General features: G+C 50.3%; 1 protein-coding gene across 3 annotated transcripts in view; it reads right to left on the minus strand.

Annotated features, from left to right (window-relative positions):
- Trio (trio Rho guanine nucleotide exchange factor) overlaps positions 1 to 19,384 on the minus strand; it is a 353,577-nt gene that overhangs the window by 175,953 nt on the left and 158,240 nt on the right. For all 3 annotated transcript variants that reach the window (XM_045132004.1, XM_045132006.1, XM_045132005.1), the window contains exons 7-9: positions 16,034 to 16,225; positions 10,136 to 10,267; positions 1 to 231 (exon numbers count right to left, since the gene is read on the minus strand). In XM_045132004.1, coding sequence (XP_044987939.1) covers positions 1 to 231; positions 10,136 to 10,267; positions 16,034 to 16,225 — 555 coding nt within the window. The remainder of the gene's footprint in view (positions 232 to 10,135; positions 10,268 to 16,033; positions 16,226 to 19,384) is intronic.

A 19,384-nucleotide genomic window follows, 5' to 3' on the forward strand; every position in this document is an offset into this window, starting at 1 on the left:
CTGCTGCACATCCTGCTGGAAGACGCAGAGCTGCAGCCGCTGGTGCAGCCGGACCTTGCGGTGCTGCCAGATGTTCTCCAGCTGCCGCTGGTGGTGCAGCACCTCGTGGATGGCGTCCAGGACGTGGCGCACGGCCTTGGAATAGTTGGCGGAGGCCGTGAGGGAATCAGAGCTGCCAGGGGTCAGGGGTCGCTGGAGCTTGTCTAGAAGTGACTTCCCGTCTTGGCTCACCTGCCCGTAACAGAAAAGAAGTTATTCAGGATGTGCGCTTTCCTGGGCTGTGGCTGGTCCACAGACCCTGTCCTCAGTACCCAGGTCACATACATACACGGACATGTACCTTTACACACAATCACACATGGCAGGTTTACTCAAAGGTACATTTTATACAGAATAAAAAACAATCTATACGTTGTACAACATCATGAAACCAAATGTAATAAAACACATCAAAATAAAGGAGCCACAATGCAGGCAGCACATGCTGCTCCCAATGCCTGAACTGTGCTGGATGGCAACTCAAGCCGAAGAGCAAGAACTGTTTCAGTTACTGCGATCAAAATCAACAGGTCACCATAGTTCTGATGCTGGATCTTAAGTAGGTTAGAACACTAGTAATCAGCACCAGCTCAGAACATACACTTGAGCTTTGACATACCTCAACAGAAATTTTACTTCCAATAGTAAAAGCAAAACCAAAACTGTCATTTGGTATAATCTTTCAGAAAGTACTTCTGAAGCCATGCAATGTGGCACATGCTTTTAATCCCATCACTCAGGAGGCTGAAGTAGAAGGATCACTGTGAGTTTGAGGGCAGCTTGAGACTACGGAGGAGGTTTTAGGTCAGCTAGGCTACAGTGATAACCTGACTCAAAAAGAGTAAAAAATTAATAAATAAAAAGTCATTCAGGAGTCAGGCATGGTGGCGCACGCCTTTAATCCCAGCACTCGGGAGGCAGAGGTAGGAGGATCACTGTGAGTTCAAGGCCATCCTGAGACTACATAGTGAATTCCAGGTCAGCGTGGACTACAGTGAAACCGACCTCAAAAAAAAAAAGGAGAAGAAGAGGAAGAGGAGGAGGAGGAAGAAATTCTGGTTTAAATGCCATGATTTTGGTGTATTTTCACACTACAGGTAAGGGAAAGCGGTCAGAGCACCACAAAAGCAGGCAAAGAGGAGATTGGGATGTAGAAAAAGAACAGTATACATTTTCAGGTTTATAAGTGATTCTTCAGATTTAGGAATAATTATGTGAGAGGCAGTAACAAATATCACCTGATGAGAGCACGTAAAGGAGTGTGACACGCACCGTGACAGGCATGTTGGGGGGCAATCTCCAGAAACCCTCTTTATCAGGAACTTGCTGCGCAGACAAGCCCAAACCTGAAATGCTGGGGTTTTAGTTAAAGGGGAACAGGAGGACCCAGAAACAGGGTGACAAGGATCACAAGGGGACTGAGGAACAGGTAGCTCTCCCACAGCCTTCTTCCAAACCCCACTATGGCTGCAGGAAGCGCCCGCCTCCCTGCCCGCCCCACCTGGACCGGCCAGGATGAGGCTATGCAGGGCTTCCACGCCGGCACTGGAAGCTCTGTGGGAAGTGCGTCACAGTCTCTGATAAACTCAGGAGAAAGCAGTGCAGAGGACACACTGAAGACAACAGGGTGCTGCTCACCCCTGAGCTCGTGCCAGTCAAGCCGAGCCCCCGCGTCTGCTGCAGCAGCTGCCCAGAGGCCAGGTGCTGCGCACGCTGACGGGCAGGGATTCTAGGAGGGCGCCACGGCTGTGGCCCGGCATGGAGCTCACTGCGATGGGCTGTGACTTAAGCCTTCAGCTGAGGACACCACAGAAGAGCTGTCCTGCTTTGAGTTCTGAGCTTGTAAATTCCTCCTGCACCCTTTTTGGTCTGGGTATATGTGTACAGTACATATGGCACATGCACGTGTGTGCAAATGTGTGTGCCTGGGCACACACTTTCAGTGGCTAGGAGAGAGGAGAAGCTGGGTGTCCTCCATCACTCATCTACACACTTCCTTGAGACAAAGTCTCTCACTGAATTTGGTACTGCCATTTCTACAGACTGGCTGACCAGCGCCTCAACAATGCTTGGCTCTCCAGGACAAGAGGTGTAAACGCACGAGGCCACATCCAGCTGTTCATGTGGCGCTGGAGTCGAACTCGCCTAGTCAGGCTCGGGCTCTCATGCACATGCAGCAAGCACTCTTGCCTGCTGAGCCACCGAGCCAACCCTTTCTCCTGTCTTCCCCTTTCTTATACATCATAAATGTAACGGATGTTCTCAGGACACGATGGTCATATCAAGGGAACAAGGCCATGCTTGGTTTCCTTGGGGACATTTTAGAAGCTGCTCACCATTTCAAAATCACACATCCCTGCAGTAATACCGCGGCATGTGCTGGGCACGTGACACCCGTTCAGCGGCTATGCTCAGAGCAGTTCTGTAAATACGGCCAGCATCTCAACGTTTCCTTTCTCTCCCAGTGCAGCGACATTAGGAATTTACAGACTGAAATACATTTTATCATCACCTTATGTTTGTTTCTCGTGTGGAGAATACTTAATCTGTGAACGATCCACTGTGCACAGACTTTACTCCAGGACGGTAGAGTGGCATCATGGCTCTTTGCTACACAGCAGGTAGACTACTGCACCTTCTGCAAGTGGGCGCCAGTACCAACGCCCTTCACACTGCATCAGCCCTGGAGAGACTTCTCACCAACAGCTCCACGGCCCACTCTGCTCAGCGCAGCCTGGAGCGCTGGCCGTGCATCAGAGGCGCAGACCAGGCGGGCACAGCCGATGGCCTCTCAAAGTCCACTCACTCTCTCTGTGGCAGCCAACACTCAGCACTCAGAAATGACGAGAGCTGCGAAGCTCCATCTGCCAGCCTTGCTTACTTACAGAAGTAGCCGGCAGAGAGCCGACAAGGGAGAGTGGGAATTCTGCTAATGCCGTGTGGGCTGAGAAAGCGGGCAGGCGTGCATACTCTTCTTTTGCCCCTTCCCGTTCCCTACTGCCAAGAACTTGGATAAGATGGCCATTATTGGGCTGGAGAGATGGCTTAGCGGTTAAGTGCTTGCCCGGCCAGCAAGTAGGCCAGCCTTCGTTACCACAGAGCGAGCTCTCTGTAATTGTTTAAAAGAGTAAATTAGCTCTTTTTTTTTTTTTTTTTTTTTTTTTTTAGCCTGGTCTTTGAATATGGGGCTATGGGGCTTGACAATCAAATTACATTTTACAAAGAGTCACATTTCATAAACATATATAGTAATATACTCTAATAGTTACATGAACTGAAAGAGATGCAAGTACTAACAAAAGCTGGGTTTAACTAGCAAGTTTAGAATTTTCATGTGATGGCTGGAGAGATGGCTCCATGGTTAAGGCATTTGCCTGCAAAGCCTAACGACCCAAATTCAATCGCCAGTACCCACATAAAGCCAGATGCACAACGCACACACTTTTAATCCCAGAACTCAGGAGGCCAATGTAGGAGGACTGCTGTGGGAATGAGACCAGTCTGAGACCACGTAGTGAATTCCAGGCCAGCCTGGGCTAGAGCTAGACCCTGCCTTAAAGTTCCTGTAAGTGGTATATTTTTCCTCGTACTTAGGAAGGAATTTAACTGCTCACAATCTCAAGTGGTCTGCTTCTGACTGAGATGGCATGCTTAGTCTGCAGCCTGCCCGGGCCTTGCCATTCTCTTGACTAGTGCCTGGATCGCTCCCCTTCTCATGGCATCAGACCGTGAGTGAACTGAGCAGGAGGACTGCTCCGTAGTCCAAAGCACAATGCTGCTCTGCTCGCACACCACGTACCATGACATCACTGTGAGGCTGCAAAAGCACCCGTGACGCAGAGGCTGAGCGAGCCCCGCGGGAGCGGAGGCAGCGAGGCCGGAGTGCTGGGTGGAGCACTACGACTGGCCAGAGTGCTGGGTGGAGCTCTACGACTGGCCAGCAAGTGACAGCAAGAGCGCAGCCTGGCCCAATGCGCGCGGCTCCACGGCTCCGGCAAGGCAAGCGTGCCATGCGCACAGCCACCAGCGTGTCCGCACTCTGGCAGGCTTGGCCCCTCAGTGAAAAAGGTGGCTGTGACTAAACTGTCCTCTCCAACTCTGGCTGAAGCCCCTCTGCGAGCGAGGCTCTAGCAGCACGGGGAAGAGGCGGGAAAGGCGAGCAGGTGAGCATTGGCTATCTGGTAGCCACAGCGCGCAGCCAAGGCTACGCCCTTGTCCCTCACGGTGGCTCATGTCCTTCAGGATGGCTAATGACCTTGGCAACAGCCCAGCACAACCCATGACACCCTGGAAGGTCACACATGGGCAGTGATTGTCGATGTGCCTGAAAGAGGCTACTGGGCGGCAAGAAGGCTGGTTCTTTCTCAGGCAAAGTTCTTCTAAAAACAATAAACTATTTTTCCTCTCGACAATTTCATACACATACATAATGTATTTTCATCATATTCATATCTCCTCCATTTCTCTTATCCCCTTCCCACTAAGCCCCTTCATCCTAACTAGTCTCCTTTCTATTTTCAGCCTCCCTCCTTCCCTCCCTCTCTCTCTCTCTCTCTCTCTCTCTCTCTCTGTGTGTGTGTGTTTGTGTGTGAGAGAGAGAGAGAGAGAGAGAGAGAGAGATAGAGAGGGAGGGAGGGAGGGAGAGATTCGGGCTGCTTGCACACACACTGCTGGCAACAGGGCAACTCCTGAGTCACTGAGCCTCCCCACAGAAAAGAAAGGCCTTATGAGATGGAATGCCAAAGCTAATTGCTCTCTGCTACTCAGATTCTTATTCAAAACCAAATTAACCCAACCATGCTCCACTCGGACCACTGTACATGAGATTATCCGAGGGAAAAAGCCCAATGCGACTCAAACGGGAAGCTAGTGGCACACTGGCTAGTGAGTGGGTACTCACGGAGCGTGCATGCCAAGGCCTCCAGCTGAGTGTGCAGGGCGCTCCTCCGGACCGGCGCAGATACCGGGGGCTACAGCCACTCGCCAGTGAGGCCACCACACGCGGGCTTTCAGTGATGTCAGCAAGGGGACTGAACTTCCACAAGCATCCCAGAAACCATTTGGTGAGCGACTCATTTTTCTGCTTCTTTCCCTCTTCTGAAGTCATATCAACCATGACCTCATCCCTTCATATGATGCCTTTAAAGTGGAGGCTGAGCTGGGCGTGGTGGCACACGCCTTTAGTCCTAGCACTTGGGAGGCAGAGGTAGGAGGACTGTTGGGAGTTCAAGGCCACCCTGAGACTACACAGTGAATTCCAGGTCAGCCTGGGCTAGAGTGAGAACCCTACCCTGAAAAGCAAAAAAAATAAAAAAATTAATAAATAAATAAAGTGGGGCCTGGCAGCTTGACAGGCAGAAAGCCCCATGGAGGGGCAAATTGACCCAGCACCCTTGTCAAAATGAGAAGCTCAAAGCTGGAGAGATGGTCCAGTGGTTAAAGGCATTTGCTCATGTAAAGCCTGACCACCTGGCTGACTCCTCAGTACCCACATAAAGCCAGACACACAAAGTTGCACATGTGAATGGAGCTTGGTTGCAGTAGTAAGAGGACCTGGCATGCCCATTCTCTGTCTCTTAAATAAAAACAATTTTGTTTGAATTTGTTTCATTTACAAGCAGAGAAGGAGAGGAGAGGAGGGATGAGGAAGAGATAGAGATAGAGATAGAATGAGAATGAATATGGGTGTGCCAGGGCCTTTAGCCACTGCAAATGAACTCTAGATGCATGCACCACTTTGTGCATCTGGCTTTATGCGGATATTGGAGAAATGAACCTGGGGCACTGGGCTTTGAAGGAAAGCTCCTTTACTACCAACCCATTTCTCCAGCCCCAATAAAAAGGTCGGGGGAAGAGATTGAGTAAAGGAAAGGTGGATGGAGGGAGGGCTAATCAAAATCTAAGAGGATATAAATAAATCATATGGATTCCTACTTTTTTGGACAATGGAACACTCAGCCATAGATTGTTGCTAGAAAATTTTCAGTACCAGGGATGGGGTACCTTCCAGTGAGTTGTTGGCCATGGCAGTCCCTGATGCCCCCAAAACATTATATGCCATTGCCAAGGTCCTTGGTTTCACACCAGGAATAGGTAAAACCCTATTGCTAAAGACTCGACATACTTAGGCTGCAAGGCCACTGAGAAATCCTGCTGGATCTGAGCTAATAACCTCCTCCATGTAGACCAGCTGACAGAAAACTAGAAGAAGCCATTCTGCATGCACTTCAATGGGAGAAAGAGAAATTACCAGTGAAGACACTCAACAGTGGACACTGCAAGCCTTATTATTTGGCCAGCCAGGCCAAATGAGCCAACGGGTGCAATAGTGGCACGTCTGGGGGAAAACAACTGCCCTCTAACTGGACTGGAGGCCTGCTCCATGGGAGAGCGCCTGATACATCCCTGATACTGAAAACTTAAAACAGGGGTAGTCATGAGCCCCAGGGGTATAATTTCTGCTGTTGTCTGGCTAAATGTATATACTATGCTTATCAAACTGCCCAGTAAGCACTTCTGTTAATGTTCACACCCTTATATTAATGCTACTCTCACTTTTGGTAGAGAATCTTCTCTTTTCAGATGGCAGTGACCTTGGGCTGACTCAAAAGGTATCATGGTGATGGAAAGAAATGATCACAGTGCTCAGTACTGGAATACCTCTATCACACCTTCCAAGGCTCAGGGTCTAATATGGAAGAGGTGGCGGAAAGAATGTAAGAGACAAAGGAAGGGCAGGACTCCATACAACATGCTCCCTCCACACACAAAATGGCCTGTATATCCATGGCCTCACAATGCCTGACACTACCTACACAAGACCATCATAAGAGGAGGAAAAGATCAAAAGTAAAAGAGAGACTGATTGAGAAGGGGAAGGGGTATGATGGAGAATGGAGTTTCAAAGGGGTAAGTGGGAGGAGGGAGGATATTACCATGGGGTATTTTTTTATAATCATGCAAGTTGTTAATAAAAAGAAATAAATAAATAAAAATTTTTAAAAAACAAATAAACAAAAAAAATATATTTTTCAAAAGTGAGAAACCCACAGATGCCAAACAGGGTCAGAGTAGACTGAGGCCATATGGCACTTCCCTTTTGTCTGCTCCACAGCCACAGTGGCCAAGACCCTTCCATGAGGGTAAGGACGCTATGGTGTCAAGCCTGAATGCAAACACTAGCTAGTTAGGCTTATAAAGAGTCAGGGGCATGCTAAACTGGTAGGCACTGCTATGAGTTCAGCTTGTGGAGAAATTGGCTTGCAGTACCAAAATGACTGCATGCTGTTTGATGCTATTTCTAAGCTGCAGGTAACGCCCATCGCGAACACCACTGCCCTCTCCTGTGATCACCAATGGCAGATGAGGCGAGCCCCAGCCTGGCCAGTGCAAGCAAGCCAGTGTTCACACAGGTGTGCGCCTGTCACTACACACAGCAGGAGCAAGCACCAACTAAACAGCTAGCTTCTAAGACAGAGCAGACCTTGAACAGATGCTGCGAAGGTTCCTACACAAACTTCCATGACACCAGAGATTAGAAACTGTTAGGAAAAGGGAGAAGAACAAAGAGGCCGAGACAGGAAAAGGACAGCTTATGAGCACTGTGCCTATAGGACCCTGCAGCCAGGGGGCCACCCAGCACCCAGCACCCAGCACGCAGCAGCCTCCTGGCCACAGACACCACCTTAACTTGCTGTGCGTGGTCTGTAAGTCATGAGCGTGGTGGTCACCGGGGAAACCCACCAGTGGAATTTAGCCTCTATGGGGTTGCAGTGTGAGAACCTGCATTTTAACTCCAGAATTTTATTTTTTTAACACTTGTATATAAAACTTTTATTATGGTACATGAGGGAATTTTGGTTGTTGTTATTATTTTAACCAACTTTGAAAAACACTGATTTAGAAAAAGGGGGAAAAAATCACTTAGAAAAACCTCAAGCAGGCCTTTCTTCCTCCTCCTTGTCGTCCTGGCAGAGAGAAATGAGGCAGTGAGGAAGGCAGCATAGGGTTTCTACTGAGAAGGGAGTGGGCAGGGGAGAGGCAAGACGTTACAACGAATGGCTGGGAGATGAGCAAGAACGCAATGTGAGCGTGCGCACGAGCACGCCAGGGTTCTTGCTGACGGAGAGAGGACTTACGACCATGGGAAAGAGAGCCTTGCTGGGACTATAAGGACTGCAAGAAACCAGTGCCAACATGTCTGCTTTAAGTACGGGTAGATGTGGACACAGACATGACTTGACTTGACCATGTGTCAGTATGCACGTGCAGGAAGGAAGGGAGGGGACAGATGGAGGACAGTGCAGGCTAGCTATGCAAGTGGACGGCTGGGCAGGCAAACGCTCACATCTCTTGACTGCTCGGAGGGCCTGCAAGCAGAGATGGCTCGTAAGCAAACAGGCATTCTGACTACCTGGGTCAAGTCAAGCTAAGAAGGAAACGTCTGTACTCTAAGACTATCCAAGACAAAAGGCAAGAAAAAACTAAAGAATGCCTCATTCAGAAAGGGACTGCCAAGACAGGTCACCTGTATGCAATGCTGTATGGCTCCAGTACCAGGAACGTGAAGGAAACACGGTCAGAGCAGCTGTAGCCATGAACGGGGAATGTGGGCGGCATGTCCACACTGAGAGAAAGGCAGGGAAGGAGAAGGGGCCGAACAGCAGCTCCATGTTAAATGTGAGGAAGGCTAGGGTCAGGGAAGGTGGAAGATAGTTGTACCTATCTACAACTGTGTAGTTGGCCTGTACCTCTTTCAAGATATAAAGGCGGGCTGGAGAGATGGCTTAGCAGTTAAGCGCTTGCCTGTGAAGCCTAAGGACCCCAGTTCAAGGCTCAAGTCCCCAGGACCCATGTTACCCAGATGCACAAGGGGGCACATGCATCTGGAGTGCGTTTGCAGTGGCTGGAGGCCCTGGCGTGCCCATTCTCTCTCTCTCTCCATCTTTCTCTGTCACTTTCAAATAAATAAATACACATAAAACAAAAAAATTTTGATAAAAAAGGATTTAAAGGCAAAAGAATTTCTATGTTCTTTGAAAATCAGGTCTTCCAGTTTAAATCAGCCTCCTTGAGTGGGTAGCTCTGCTGTTACCATATTCTTAGGCTAAAACTTTCACTCTACAACCTCAATCTAGGAGGCTGTTTGTTCCCATTAAATTACTTTGAATGATTAGTACCAATTTAAACAAGAAGCACAGCATAGGTAAAAGATGCTCCAGGGCTGAAGGGATGGCTTAGCAGTTAAGCACTAAGTTAAGGCACTTGACTACAAAGCCAAAGGACCCTGGTTCGATTCCCCAGGGCCCACATTAGCCCAATGCACAAGGGGGTGGGCACGTTCGGAGTTCGTTTGCAGTGGCTGGAGGCCCTGGTGCACCCATTCTCTTATTCTCTCCCTCTCTCCCCCTGTTAAATAAATAAATAAAAGTAAAATATTTTTTTAAAAATGATGCTGCATTTTTAGCAGCTGTGTGGCAGCAATCACCGATTCCGCATGTGGTTAGGAGCACCAAAGGCACGGGCAGACTGAGCTGGCAAGGGCATGCAGCTGACCGGCCTACACGACAAAGAACAGTGCCGGAGGCAAAGGTTTCGTCTAAGTTCACCAGCGAAGGCTCCATTTTGAGAACGAATAATTCTGTTTTATTATTTACTTATTTATTTTTGGCATTTCAAGGTAGGGTCTCACTCTAGCCCAGGCTGACCTGCAATTTACTAAATTACAGGTCAAATTAGGTGAGACTAGAAATGGTACATTAGGGGAAATAATTTAATGGTTTTTAGAATTTGCCTGCAAAGTTTCATTCAGGAAGAGTCACCTGAGCCTGACCAGACTGGACAGCACATCAACACGTTTCCTTAATACATATAAGCAAGAAGGTTGGAAATTTGCTTATTTAACATACAAGAGGGGGAATTCACCTCTACAAAAGCCACCGAGCCATGAAAGCCTGCTCACTGTCCACTACCAACTTCACTTGTGCCCCTCTTCTCCACAGAATCCCCATGCTGGGGACTAGCCTGCAGCTGGATGCACATGAAGAAGCCTTTTTTTGTGACACGACCTGGCGGGCAAGGTGAAGGCGGCTCTTACCTCAGAATACGCAAGGGTGATGTGCTCGTAGATCCCCTGGTGGTGATGAATGGCGTCTTCCAGGTCCTGCAGCTCAGAGGGAAGGTCCACCTCGCCGCAGGCCTTACACCACGAGTCCACGTTGCTCATGTACTTGGGGAGTAAGAAACACAAAAGGTTAGTTCTGTTGCTCTATCCCTTGACCGTTTAGGCTGAAAAGGAACCTTTTCTGGCGTGTGAAAGCTAGAGTAGCTGAATGACAGCGGAAGACCGAGGCGCGGCTGCATCTCCACTCCACACGGCTCCGTCACGAGCTCTCCAGTGTGGACTACTCCCGGATCCCGCCCCACAGGTTAGCTCCAGATGCCTCGGGTTTCTGCTGCCCAGCTCTGGGCACGCCCCCAGGACAACACTGTCCTGGGCTGTTGGCATGCTCTGCCCTGGCCACCTTGCCAGACCGTATCCGAGTTCTCTCTCCACCTGCTTTTCACTAACAGTGACGGGCATCCCCAGCTCCTCCATGGGCTCTTCGGGGCCCACCAGGGCTCGGCAGCGGGGTGGGCTGCTCCGCGAGGTTCTCCAGCCTCGCCTGCCCGCTGCACCAGCACTGACGGGAAAGGCCGACACGTCTGCAACTACTGCCCCGGTGAGAGGCGAGCAGTCCAGCGGTCCCCCTTTCCGCAGGGACTCAACATGACAGCTGAGAGGACAGCAGCTGAAAGGCTTAGAGGCCAGACCACCATTCTGTCTTCCCAATTTGCGTATCCACAAGAGGAGTCAGTCACTCTAGCCAGGGCTGAGGACTGCATTTCCAATCTGGCCTCCATTTGTCCCACTTGCACCACATCTCCAGCCTCATCCACAGCTTCAGTCGCTGCCGAATGTGCCAGGGACATGCTGCCGGAGGACTCCAGCTAAGCTGTCAAAGGTGCTCATTCAATGAAGCCTAAGGGATGGCAAGATGGGGTTTAATCTTTCACTCCACTCCTCACAGGCCTTTACACTTACAGGGAAGCAGAGGGTGGTTATTTCAAAATACAGAGGGGGCGGTGGGAGGGGGAGGGGCTATGGAAAGGTACCGTCCTAAAAAACGGAAGGACAGCAACTTCCCAGACACCTACTGCACATGCTTTAGGAGCTGAAACAGGCAAGGTGCCATGCAGTGTTTATGAAAATCCCTGCATGATTAATGCTGTCTTGGGAAAATATCTATATGCAAACCAAGTCACATGGTAGCAAGCGTCACCAGACAGTTGGCGGTTTCTAATGGCTTCAAACACGTCTAAACCAGCATGAGCACCAGGGGGTGTTTTCATTTGCCCCTCTATGAGGTCTTAATGCACTCAGGGCAACAGAAGTCATTAAATGACTCTAGACCTCTCCTCCTCCCACACATGGACACACATGACTACTTAGACATATCTCTCGGTGTTTCTTGGGGTAGTGTTCCATAAATGTCAGTGAGGTCGGGGTGGGAACTGCCACCATGTACTCTTGAGCTCTGCTACCTCTATCCTTCCCTAACTGCAGTTAATGCCAATTGTTAAATGATTGGAGACCTGTTCAAAGATTAATTGACTGGGGTTATCCATCCTTATTAATAAGTCAGCAGGTCCAAGTCAGCAGTTAATTTGCTCCCAGATATCAGCCACTGCCAAACACCCCAACAAAAGAGGGACAGCGCATTCCTGGCGGGAGATGAACCACTTCCGATGGGTCAGGGTGGAAACAAGTGTCAAGTCTGCCCTGCCACGGCTCACGAGTTACAGGGCACGAGAGCAGGACCAGTGAGCCACGGAACCAAGTCACCGCGCACTGGTGACGCCAGTGAGGGCCTGGGCACAGGCACACTTTACGTTCCTAAAGGAATAGAATGTTAGCTTATTTTTCAGGAAAAGCTTCCAGGTTCACTCAAGGAACGGCCCAAGCTGGATTTACAAATATGCCCATGTGCACAGATGGCCAGCTCATCTGAGCAATGACCTTGGTGACAGAAGCTCAACATCCCCTTGCAGGAGTGAGCTCCCCAGCAGAACAAAGCTCCCTGCGGTGCTCTAATCAGGTGTCCCCCCCAGACTCATCAGCTGGGTTCCCAGTAATCTGGGGGGAGCAGCCTTGCTGGAGGTGGTGTGGGAGCGACTTAGGGAGTGCTACAGCCAGCTCCCCTTGCTAGAGTTCAGCTCACTCTCCTGTTGCTGTGGCAGAGCGATGTCCAGCCACGGCTCTACCATCTTTCCCCTGGCACCAGGGAGTTTCCCCTTGGGACTACAAACCAAAAATAAACCCTTTACTTCCATCCGCTTTGGGCGGGTGCTTCGTGCCCACCACGTGGCGGGCACTACAACACTGCCCGCAAGGCGGCGCCGCCTGTGAAGCAGCATGATGCTGAACCTGGTCCTCTACCACCTAATCTACAAGCAGCCTGAGAGCTGAGTTCCTGCCACTCCCTTTAAAAATTGTCTGCACCATTATGTTATTAGTTTTATTCAACTTTCCGTGGTCACATGCAGATGGGGCAATGCAACTCTGGATTACTATCGATAGTGATACCTGGAGGTTGTCGAGTGTTGGTCCCCGAAAGGCCCAGGCGTGAGCCTAGTGGAACTTCCTGAGCCTAGCTAAAGTTTGGCGACCTGTCTCTGGCCAGCTAGGACTCAGCAAGATGCCTAATGGCTTCTGGCCTGCTACTTCTGCGCAGGAGTTGAAATTACCATTTTAATAGTCACAGTTTACTATTGGCCTTACCTCCCCCCCACCCCGTCCTAAAATCCCCGCCTTCATCCCCAACATGATATAGGCAACTGCTCATAGCAATAAAGCGAGGTTTTTCTGTGAGTTCCTGCTTCGAAAAGACTCCCGAATCAGTGTGGTTTTTCTCTGGTGGCCAGGAGAGGTTTCTGAGTCGTCGTACGCTCATCATCCTTCTCAAACCCTAGGGAGGAACCAGCAGGCCTGGTCCTTCCCTCGGCACTAACTGCCTGGGGAGGAGCCTGGCAGTCAAGCACAGTGAAAGAGAGCCTTTTTATTGTACAGAAATGTAATTCTTTTTTTTTTTTTAATATTTATTTATTTATTTATTTGAGAGAGACAGACACAGAGAGAAAGACAGATAGAGGGAGAGATAGAGAATGGGCGCGCCAGGGCTTCCAGCCTCTGCAAACGAACTCCAGATGCGTGCACCCCCTTGTGCATCTGGCTAACGTGGGACCTGGGGAACTGAGCCTTGAACCGGGGTCCTTAGGCTTCACAGGCAAGTGCTTAACCGCTAAGCCATCTCTCCAGCCCCAGATATGTAATTCTAAGAACCCCTGCCACTGAAGCTTCCCACCAGAAAGAGATGTCCAATGGGAATGCCACATGAGCAAGGAGGCAAAGGCTGAGGCCCGAGGCAGTGTCTAGTGCTATGACGGACGGCTAACACTGGGGACGTGTCTCCCTGTCTGAAATGGAGATTTTGATTCTGGATGGTGGACATAAGGACACGAGAGAATGGGAGGCACCTTTGGAGGCCCTCATTCGCATAGATTTGTAAGGTCTCACATAAGTCAGTAACACACAGACGTGCGTGGAGAGACAGGCGCAGGGCTCAGCAGTGTCACCAAGGTCACCTCGCTTACGTCAGCTAGACCACGACGAGCCACAGGCGTGAGGGCTGTGCGGTGATCTGACCTAACTTCTTCACGACCGCTGTGTGGGTTCAGAGCTGACTAAGATGGAAATCCTGCCTCATGGTGTCCCTTGCAGGACTATGTATTATGAAACCAGCTTGGCCACGAGAAGGCAAAGCATCTACAAGGAATGTATGAAGCTCCTATGCCCAGCACCTAAGCACAGGGAACTGTCCCCTGCTCAAACCTCAGGGACCTTTCTTCTGTCCAGGGACAGGGAAAGGTAAGAAAACACTTGGCAAAAATGCGCTAACGAAACATCTCTCCTGCACACGTTGGGAATCTGGACGTGTGGTCATGGGTTCACCGAGCTCCACACCATGCGCTCTGCCCCTCTGCACTGGCAACTGTCCCTAAATTCAGCTCTGACTTCTTTGGCCAACTTATGGGCAGAGACCTCGACCGCGGATAAGTTTACACTGGATCCCATGAATTCCTGTGCAACTCTATACTCTCCTCACTTGAGTCCATTCAGATCTGTAAACTACAGCCATTCGTCTTATCCAAACAGAAACACCCCGGGCTGTTTTAACGTTGCTGTGTGTCTGAACATTTAATGGCAAGACATGGAGCAGGGTCTAGACTTCTAGTCATCTTAAAGCAGGCCAGAGCAGCAGCATCTCCCTGCTCTGTGTACACTTCTAAATCCTATCATGTTCAGGAAAGACATCTCCTGTGGTAAAAAGATATAATATGCCAGCTCCTTGTGACAGGGTCCCTGTGACATCCACCCCACACAGCCCCTGCTTCCTTTGACCAGGGTTGGTGTGCATGCCCATGCCCGGCTGCAAGGATGGGGGTAAGGGAAGCCAGACTGTTGGCCTCTACAGGCAGAGAGAGGTTTTGCCAGCAAGGGTGTGGTGGAAAATGGCCTTTGGATATCCAGTTTGAACAACAGTTACTAAGTGATGCTGCTGTCTGAGAAAGTCTTGTTTAAGAGACACTCTGGTGAGCACGACACTCCCCAGGCCTCGGCTCAAGCACACCTGCTTCAACGGACCCCGCTGCTGAGCCGGGCCTCACGGTAGCCGGTGAGCCGCAGCCAAAACCGCCTTTTCGTGAAGACGAGAGAGCCCAGGAGGCAGCAGCCAGGAGGGCCGGGGCTGGGGTAGGTCACCTGGTGACTTTTTCACGGGAAAACATTGGCACAATGTCTCAGGGACATCGAGGGGAGAAGGCTGCTGTGCCATGGGTTTGCAGGATGCTTGTCTCAAACTGGTCTCTGTTGAAGAAGGAAGCTAAGCTGCCAACAGAACGAACAGAACAGCCTGCCGGGCGTCAGCACAGTGTTACCGTGCCCAAGACTGTAATGGGCAGTGAGGGCCGCTCCAGAAACCTGTGGAGAGTGACGCACGGACAGAGCAGGACAAGCTGAAGAGGAGAGGCCCTGGCGGCTTCGCGGGGAAGCTCAGTGAGCCAGGCGGCCGCCGCTGGTAAGGAGAAGGTGGCCCAGCCAAGAGCAGAGACACCTGGCTGGCATGTCCAGGGCCAGCACCTCTCTTGGCACTTAAAACTGCGACAGGCATCCTGTGGCTCAAGCCAGAGCACCTAATGGTCAATGCTGAGGTCAGAAAGGCTCAAGGAGAAGGACAAACAGCTGCTGCTGCTGCTTAGTGCAGGTTGAGCATCCCTAACCAGAAAACCTGAAATCCAAGTTTTTGCAGGTAAACAAAATGTAAAAAAAGAGGAAAAGAAAGCAAGAAGGATGGATGGATTTGAGAGCATTTTGGATTTGTAGTACAGGGTTGCTCTGTTTAAGTCCATGCAAAATTTCTTAACTTGGACACCCTCTATGCATTTCAGGTCAGAAACACTTCTGTAGTAGGTTCTGGGCACTGGGTGAGACTTCTAACACAGACGGTCCCCTTTACCTGATGGGAACCATCCTCCCAAGATGATCCTTTAGAGCCGCTCTACAGATTCGAGAGTGCAAAGGTGAGCACCGTGGTCCGCCTGCCACCCCAGTCCGAGAGGCTGAGGCAGAGGCGCAGCAATTCAGGGCAGACCGCACGACAGCAAGCTGTCGGCAGGTCTGCGCTCCCCAGGGAGACCCTGTCCACAAAACGAAATAACACGGAAGTCCTTCAAGAGCAGAAGTCAGACAATTTGCCTAGGGGATTTTCACTCAAGGCTGAGCTGACTTCATAGCTCGCAAGGCTGTTTGTCCCCATGGACTGCGGGCACGCACCGAGATTACCAGAGGAAGAAATGTGCTGGCTGCCACCTTCGGGCCCGGGCTCCCGGCACTGACCTTTTCGGCCTTCTGGTGGAAGATGGAGGACATGTCCAGCAGCGTGCTGCGCTCGTCCAGGGCTGCCGCAAAGGCCTTCCACTCCTGCTCCAGCTGGCTGGCGATCTGCTTGATCTGCACAGAGGCGTAGTGGCCCGACTCCACCAGGCGGCTGGCCACCGACATGATGCGGTTGATGTTTACGTACACGTTCTGCAGAAGAGGAAGGAGAGTCATGGGGACAGCCAGCGGGAGGCACCTTTCTAAGAAACCAGAGACCCCGTGGGACACAGCTTACTAAGTGTTCCCCAGGGGCTTGACAGGAGGGTCACCTGGTCCATCATTTCACACATCATCGCCCTGTGGATTTCCATACGCCCTGAGGTTGGTTACAAATTCTATTTTTAACACTGAGAATTATAAAGCAACATGCTGGGAGGCTTAATTGTGAAGGACACAGACAGCAAACGCATGAGCTGTGCACACGCAGGTACAACAAGGACCCGGGTGGCAACCTCCAGACTGAAGGGCCTGAGGCTTCAGCCTCACTAGAACCCAGAAACTTCAAAGGGTGTACCCGAGATTATCTGAAAACAAACTCTGCCTTCTACATGAGCCACATCATTTTCTTGGTGCCAACAGAAAACCTATCAAATGGACCCACTTTCTCCTTGGAACATGAGCTGATGTGTAACCCAGGCAACACTGTGTTCCGTTAAATGCAGCTCTCGACTCTGGGGAAGCCCTGCCTCCAAGTGCCCACGCCCACTGAGGAAATAGGGTAACACAGGGCTTAAAAAGAAACACTCGAAAAACGACCCTCGCCTTCTCCTTGTGGCAGAGCCCAGCTTATGACAACCTTTCCCCTCTGCCTTAGTCTCCTCATGGGCCAGTGTTACAGCCAAGGGTGGGGGACAGGGAGTGGGTGCCAACCTTCAAAAAATGTCACATCGGGGCTGGAGAGATGGCTTAGCCGTTAAGGCCCTTGCCTGCAAAGCCTAATGACCTGGGTTTGATTTCCCTAGAACCCACGTAAAGCCAGATGCACAAGGAAGCACATGTGCCCGCAATTTGTTTACAGTGGCTAGAGGCTCTGGTGTACCCATTCTCTGTCTCCATTTGCCTCTGACTCTCAAACAAATAAATAAATAAAGTATTTATTCTTATTATTATTTGAGAAAGAAAATGCGTGCATGCGCGCACGCACAAGAGAGAGAGGGAATGGATACACCAAGGCCTCAGCCACAGTAATCGCACTGCACATGCTTGTGCGTGTGGACATGTGCGGCCTTGCGCTTGCCTCATTTTTGTGTGTTTGGCTAATGTGAGCTCTGGAGAGTAGAACATGGGTCCTTAGGCTTTGCAGACAAACACCTTAACCGGCTAAGCTATCTCTCCAGCCCAAATAAAATACTTTTTTTAAAAAAATGCCAAGTTGTTCTTCAGGTGTTTATTATTTTTGTGCCATGGGCACCACACTGCTTCTGTCAGTAGACTCCAAATGGCAGACACATCTTTGATTCCTCCTCCTAACTCATCTACCCAGTCTGTCCAAATCCCTCGCACAGCATTGCTCTCCCTTCTCCTGAGCCATTCTGAGCTGCTCTGCTGCTGCTTGTACATGGCCCTGCAGCCGCCTCCCCTCTGTCCTGGGGGGTTCACAGCCCACTAGAAAAGATGGCCTACAGAGCTCTCCTGTCCCTTGTTTCTTTGCAACTTCTTTATTCATAGCTTCACTGTGGGACAGACACCACAGAACGGCAGCTTGTGTTCCTCTGCTGATGCTGGACGAGGCCAGCAGAACCTGCGTGTCTGAAGTGGCAAGGATGGAGGGCATGTCATCAAGCTGTGATGATCAGATGAGTACACTTCCTGCCTATGTGGTGGTATTAATGCTCTCACTGGCATCCTCCCAGTTAAAAGTGATATGTTACAGTTCGGAGCTGGGGTGTCTCCCAAAGGTTCACATGTGGAGGGCTTGCCGAAGGCTTGGTCCTCACCTGGTGGCAGCGGAGGGAGGACCTAGCTAGAGGGAGGAGGTCCTGAGGAGCATGCCCCTGAGAGCGTGGTGGGAGCACTATCCTTTCTTGTTTCTTGGCTGTTCTGAGGCAAGTAACTCTGCTAGACTACACTCTTCCTGCCTCGGCGCCATCAAGCTCAGAAGTAGCGGCAGCCCGGCGTCCAAACTCTACAGGCAGCAGGAAGAATGTTCTGCGTCAGTAAGTGCCATGGACAATTGCTAAGCATTCCTGAAGGGTCGGAATGAGAGCAGGGGAGGTGTGGGGGTTTGAGTCAGGTGTCCCCCATGAACTTAGGTGCTCTGAATGCTGGGTTCCCAACTGATGGGGATTTGGGAATTAACGCCTTCTGGAGGCAGTGGATTGTTGGGGGCAGGCTTACAGGTGTTATAGCCAGTTTCCCCTTGCCAGTGTTTGGCACACTCTCTTGTTCCTACTCCTGTTGTCCACTTTATGTGGGCCAGGGAGTGATGTCCACCCTCTGCTCATGCCATCGTTTTCCCCTGCCATCGTGGAGCTTCCCCTCGAGCTTGTAAGCCTAGTTGGAGGGGCAGAATTGAAATGCCAGAGACTTGCTGCTGGTTAGTATTATCGGACTTGGATACTTGTTACTGGCTAAAGTTGTTGGTCTTCGAACTATAGAGTTTGATGTTTGCCCTGGTTGTTTTAAATCTTATATTGATTGACTATTTCCTTGCTAGGCTAAATGACATTTTTTGCAGTGTGAATGTGTATTGTGTCATTATGGTTTGTTTGGGAATTTTTTGGTATTATGGCTCAGTTAAAAGACCTTGGATTAGTCGGGTATGGTGGCACATGCCTTTAATCCCAGCACTTGGGAGGCAGGAGTAGGAGGATCATCGTGAGTTCGAGGCCACCCTGAGACTCCATAGTGAATTCCAGGTCAGCCTGGACTAGAGTGAAACCCTATCTCAAAAAAAAAAAAACAAACAAAAAAAAAGAAAGAAAGAAAGAAAAAAAAAACCCAGAAAACAAAAAACCTTGGATTATGGGGATGCATGAACCTCATTAGGATTGATAAAAACTATGGGGACTTTTAAAGTTGGATGAATGCATTACATTTTAGACCATGTATGGTTAGCAGTTTATGGGGGCCAGGGGTGGAATGTAGTGGGGTTTGATCCAGGTGACCCCATAAATTTAGGTGTTCTGAATGTTAGGTTCCCAGCTGATAGAGATTTGGGAATTAACGCCTCCTGGAGGGAGTGTATTGTTGGGGTGGGCTTATGGGTGTTACAGCCAGTTTCCCCTTGCCAGTGTTTGGCACACTCTTCTGTTGCTGTTGTTCACCTTATGTGGGAAGGGCCAAGGAGTGATGTCCACCCTCTGCTCA

This window comes from Jaculus jaculus, chromosome 13 (genome assembly GCF_020740685.1).
Source record: "Jaculus jaculus isolate mJacJac1 chromosome 13, mJacJac1.mat.Y.cur, whole genome shotgun sequence".
Classification (NCBI taxonomy): domain Eukaryota; kingdom Metazoa; phylum Chordata; class Mammalia; order Rodentia; family Dipodidae; genus Jaculus; species Jaculus jaculus.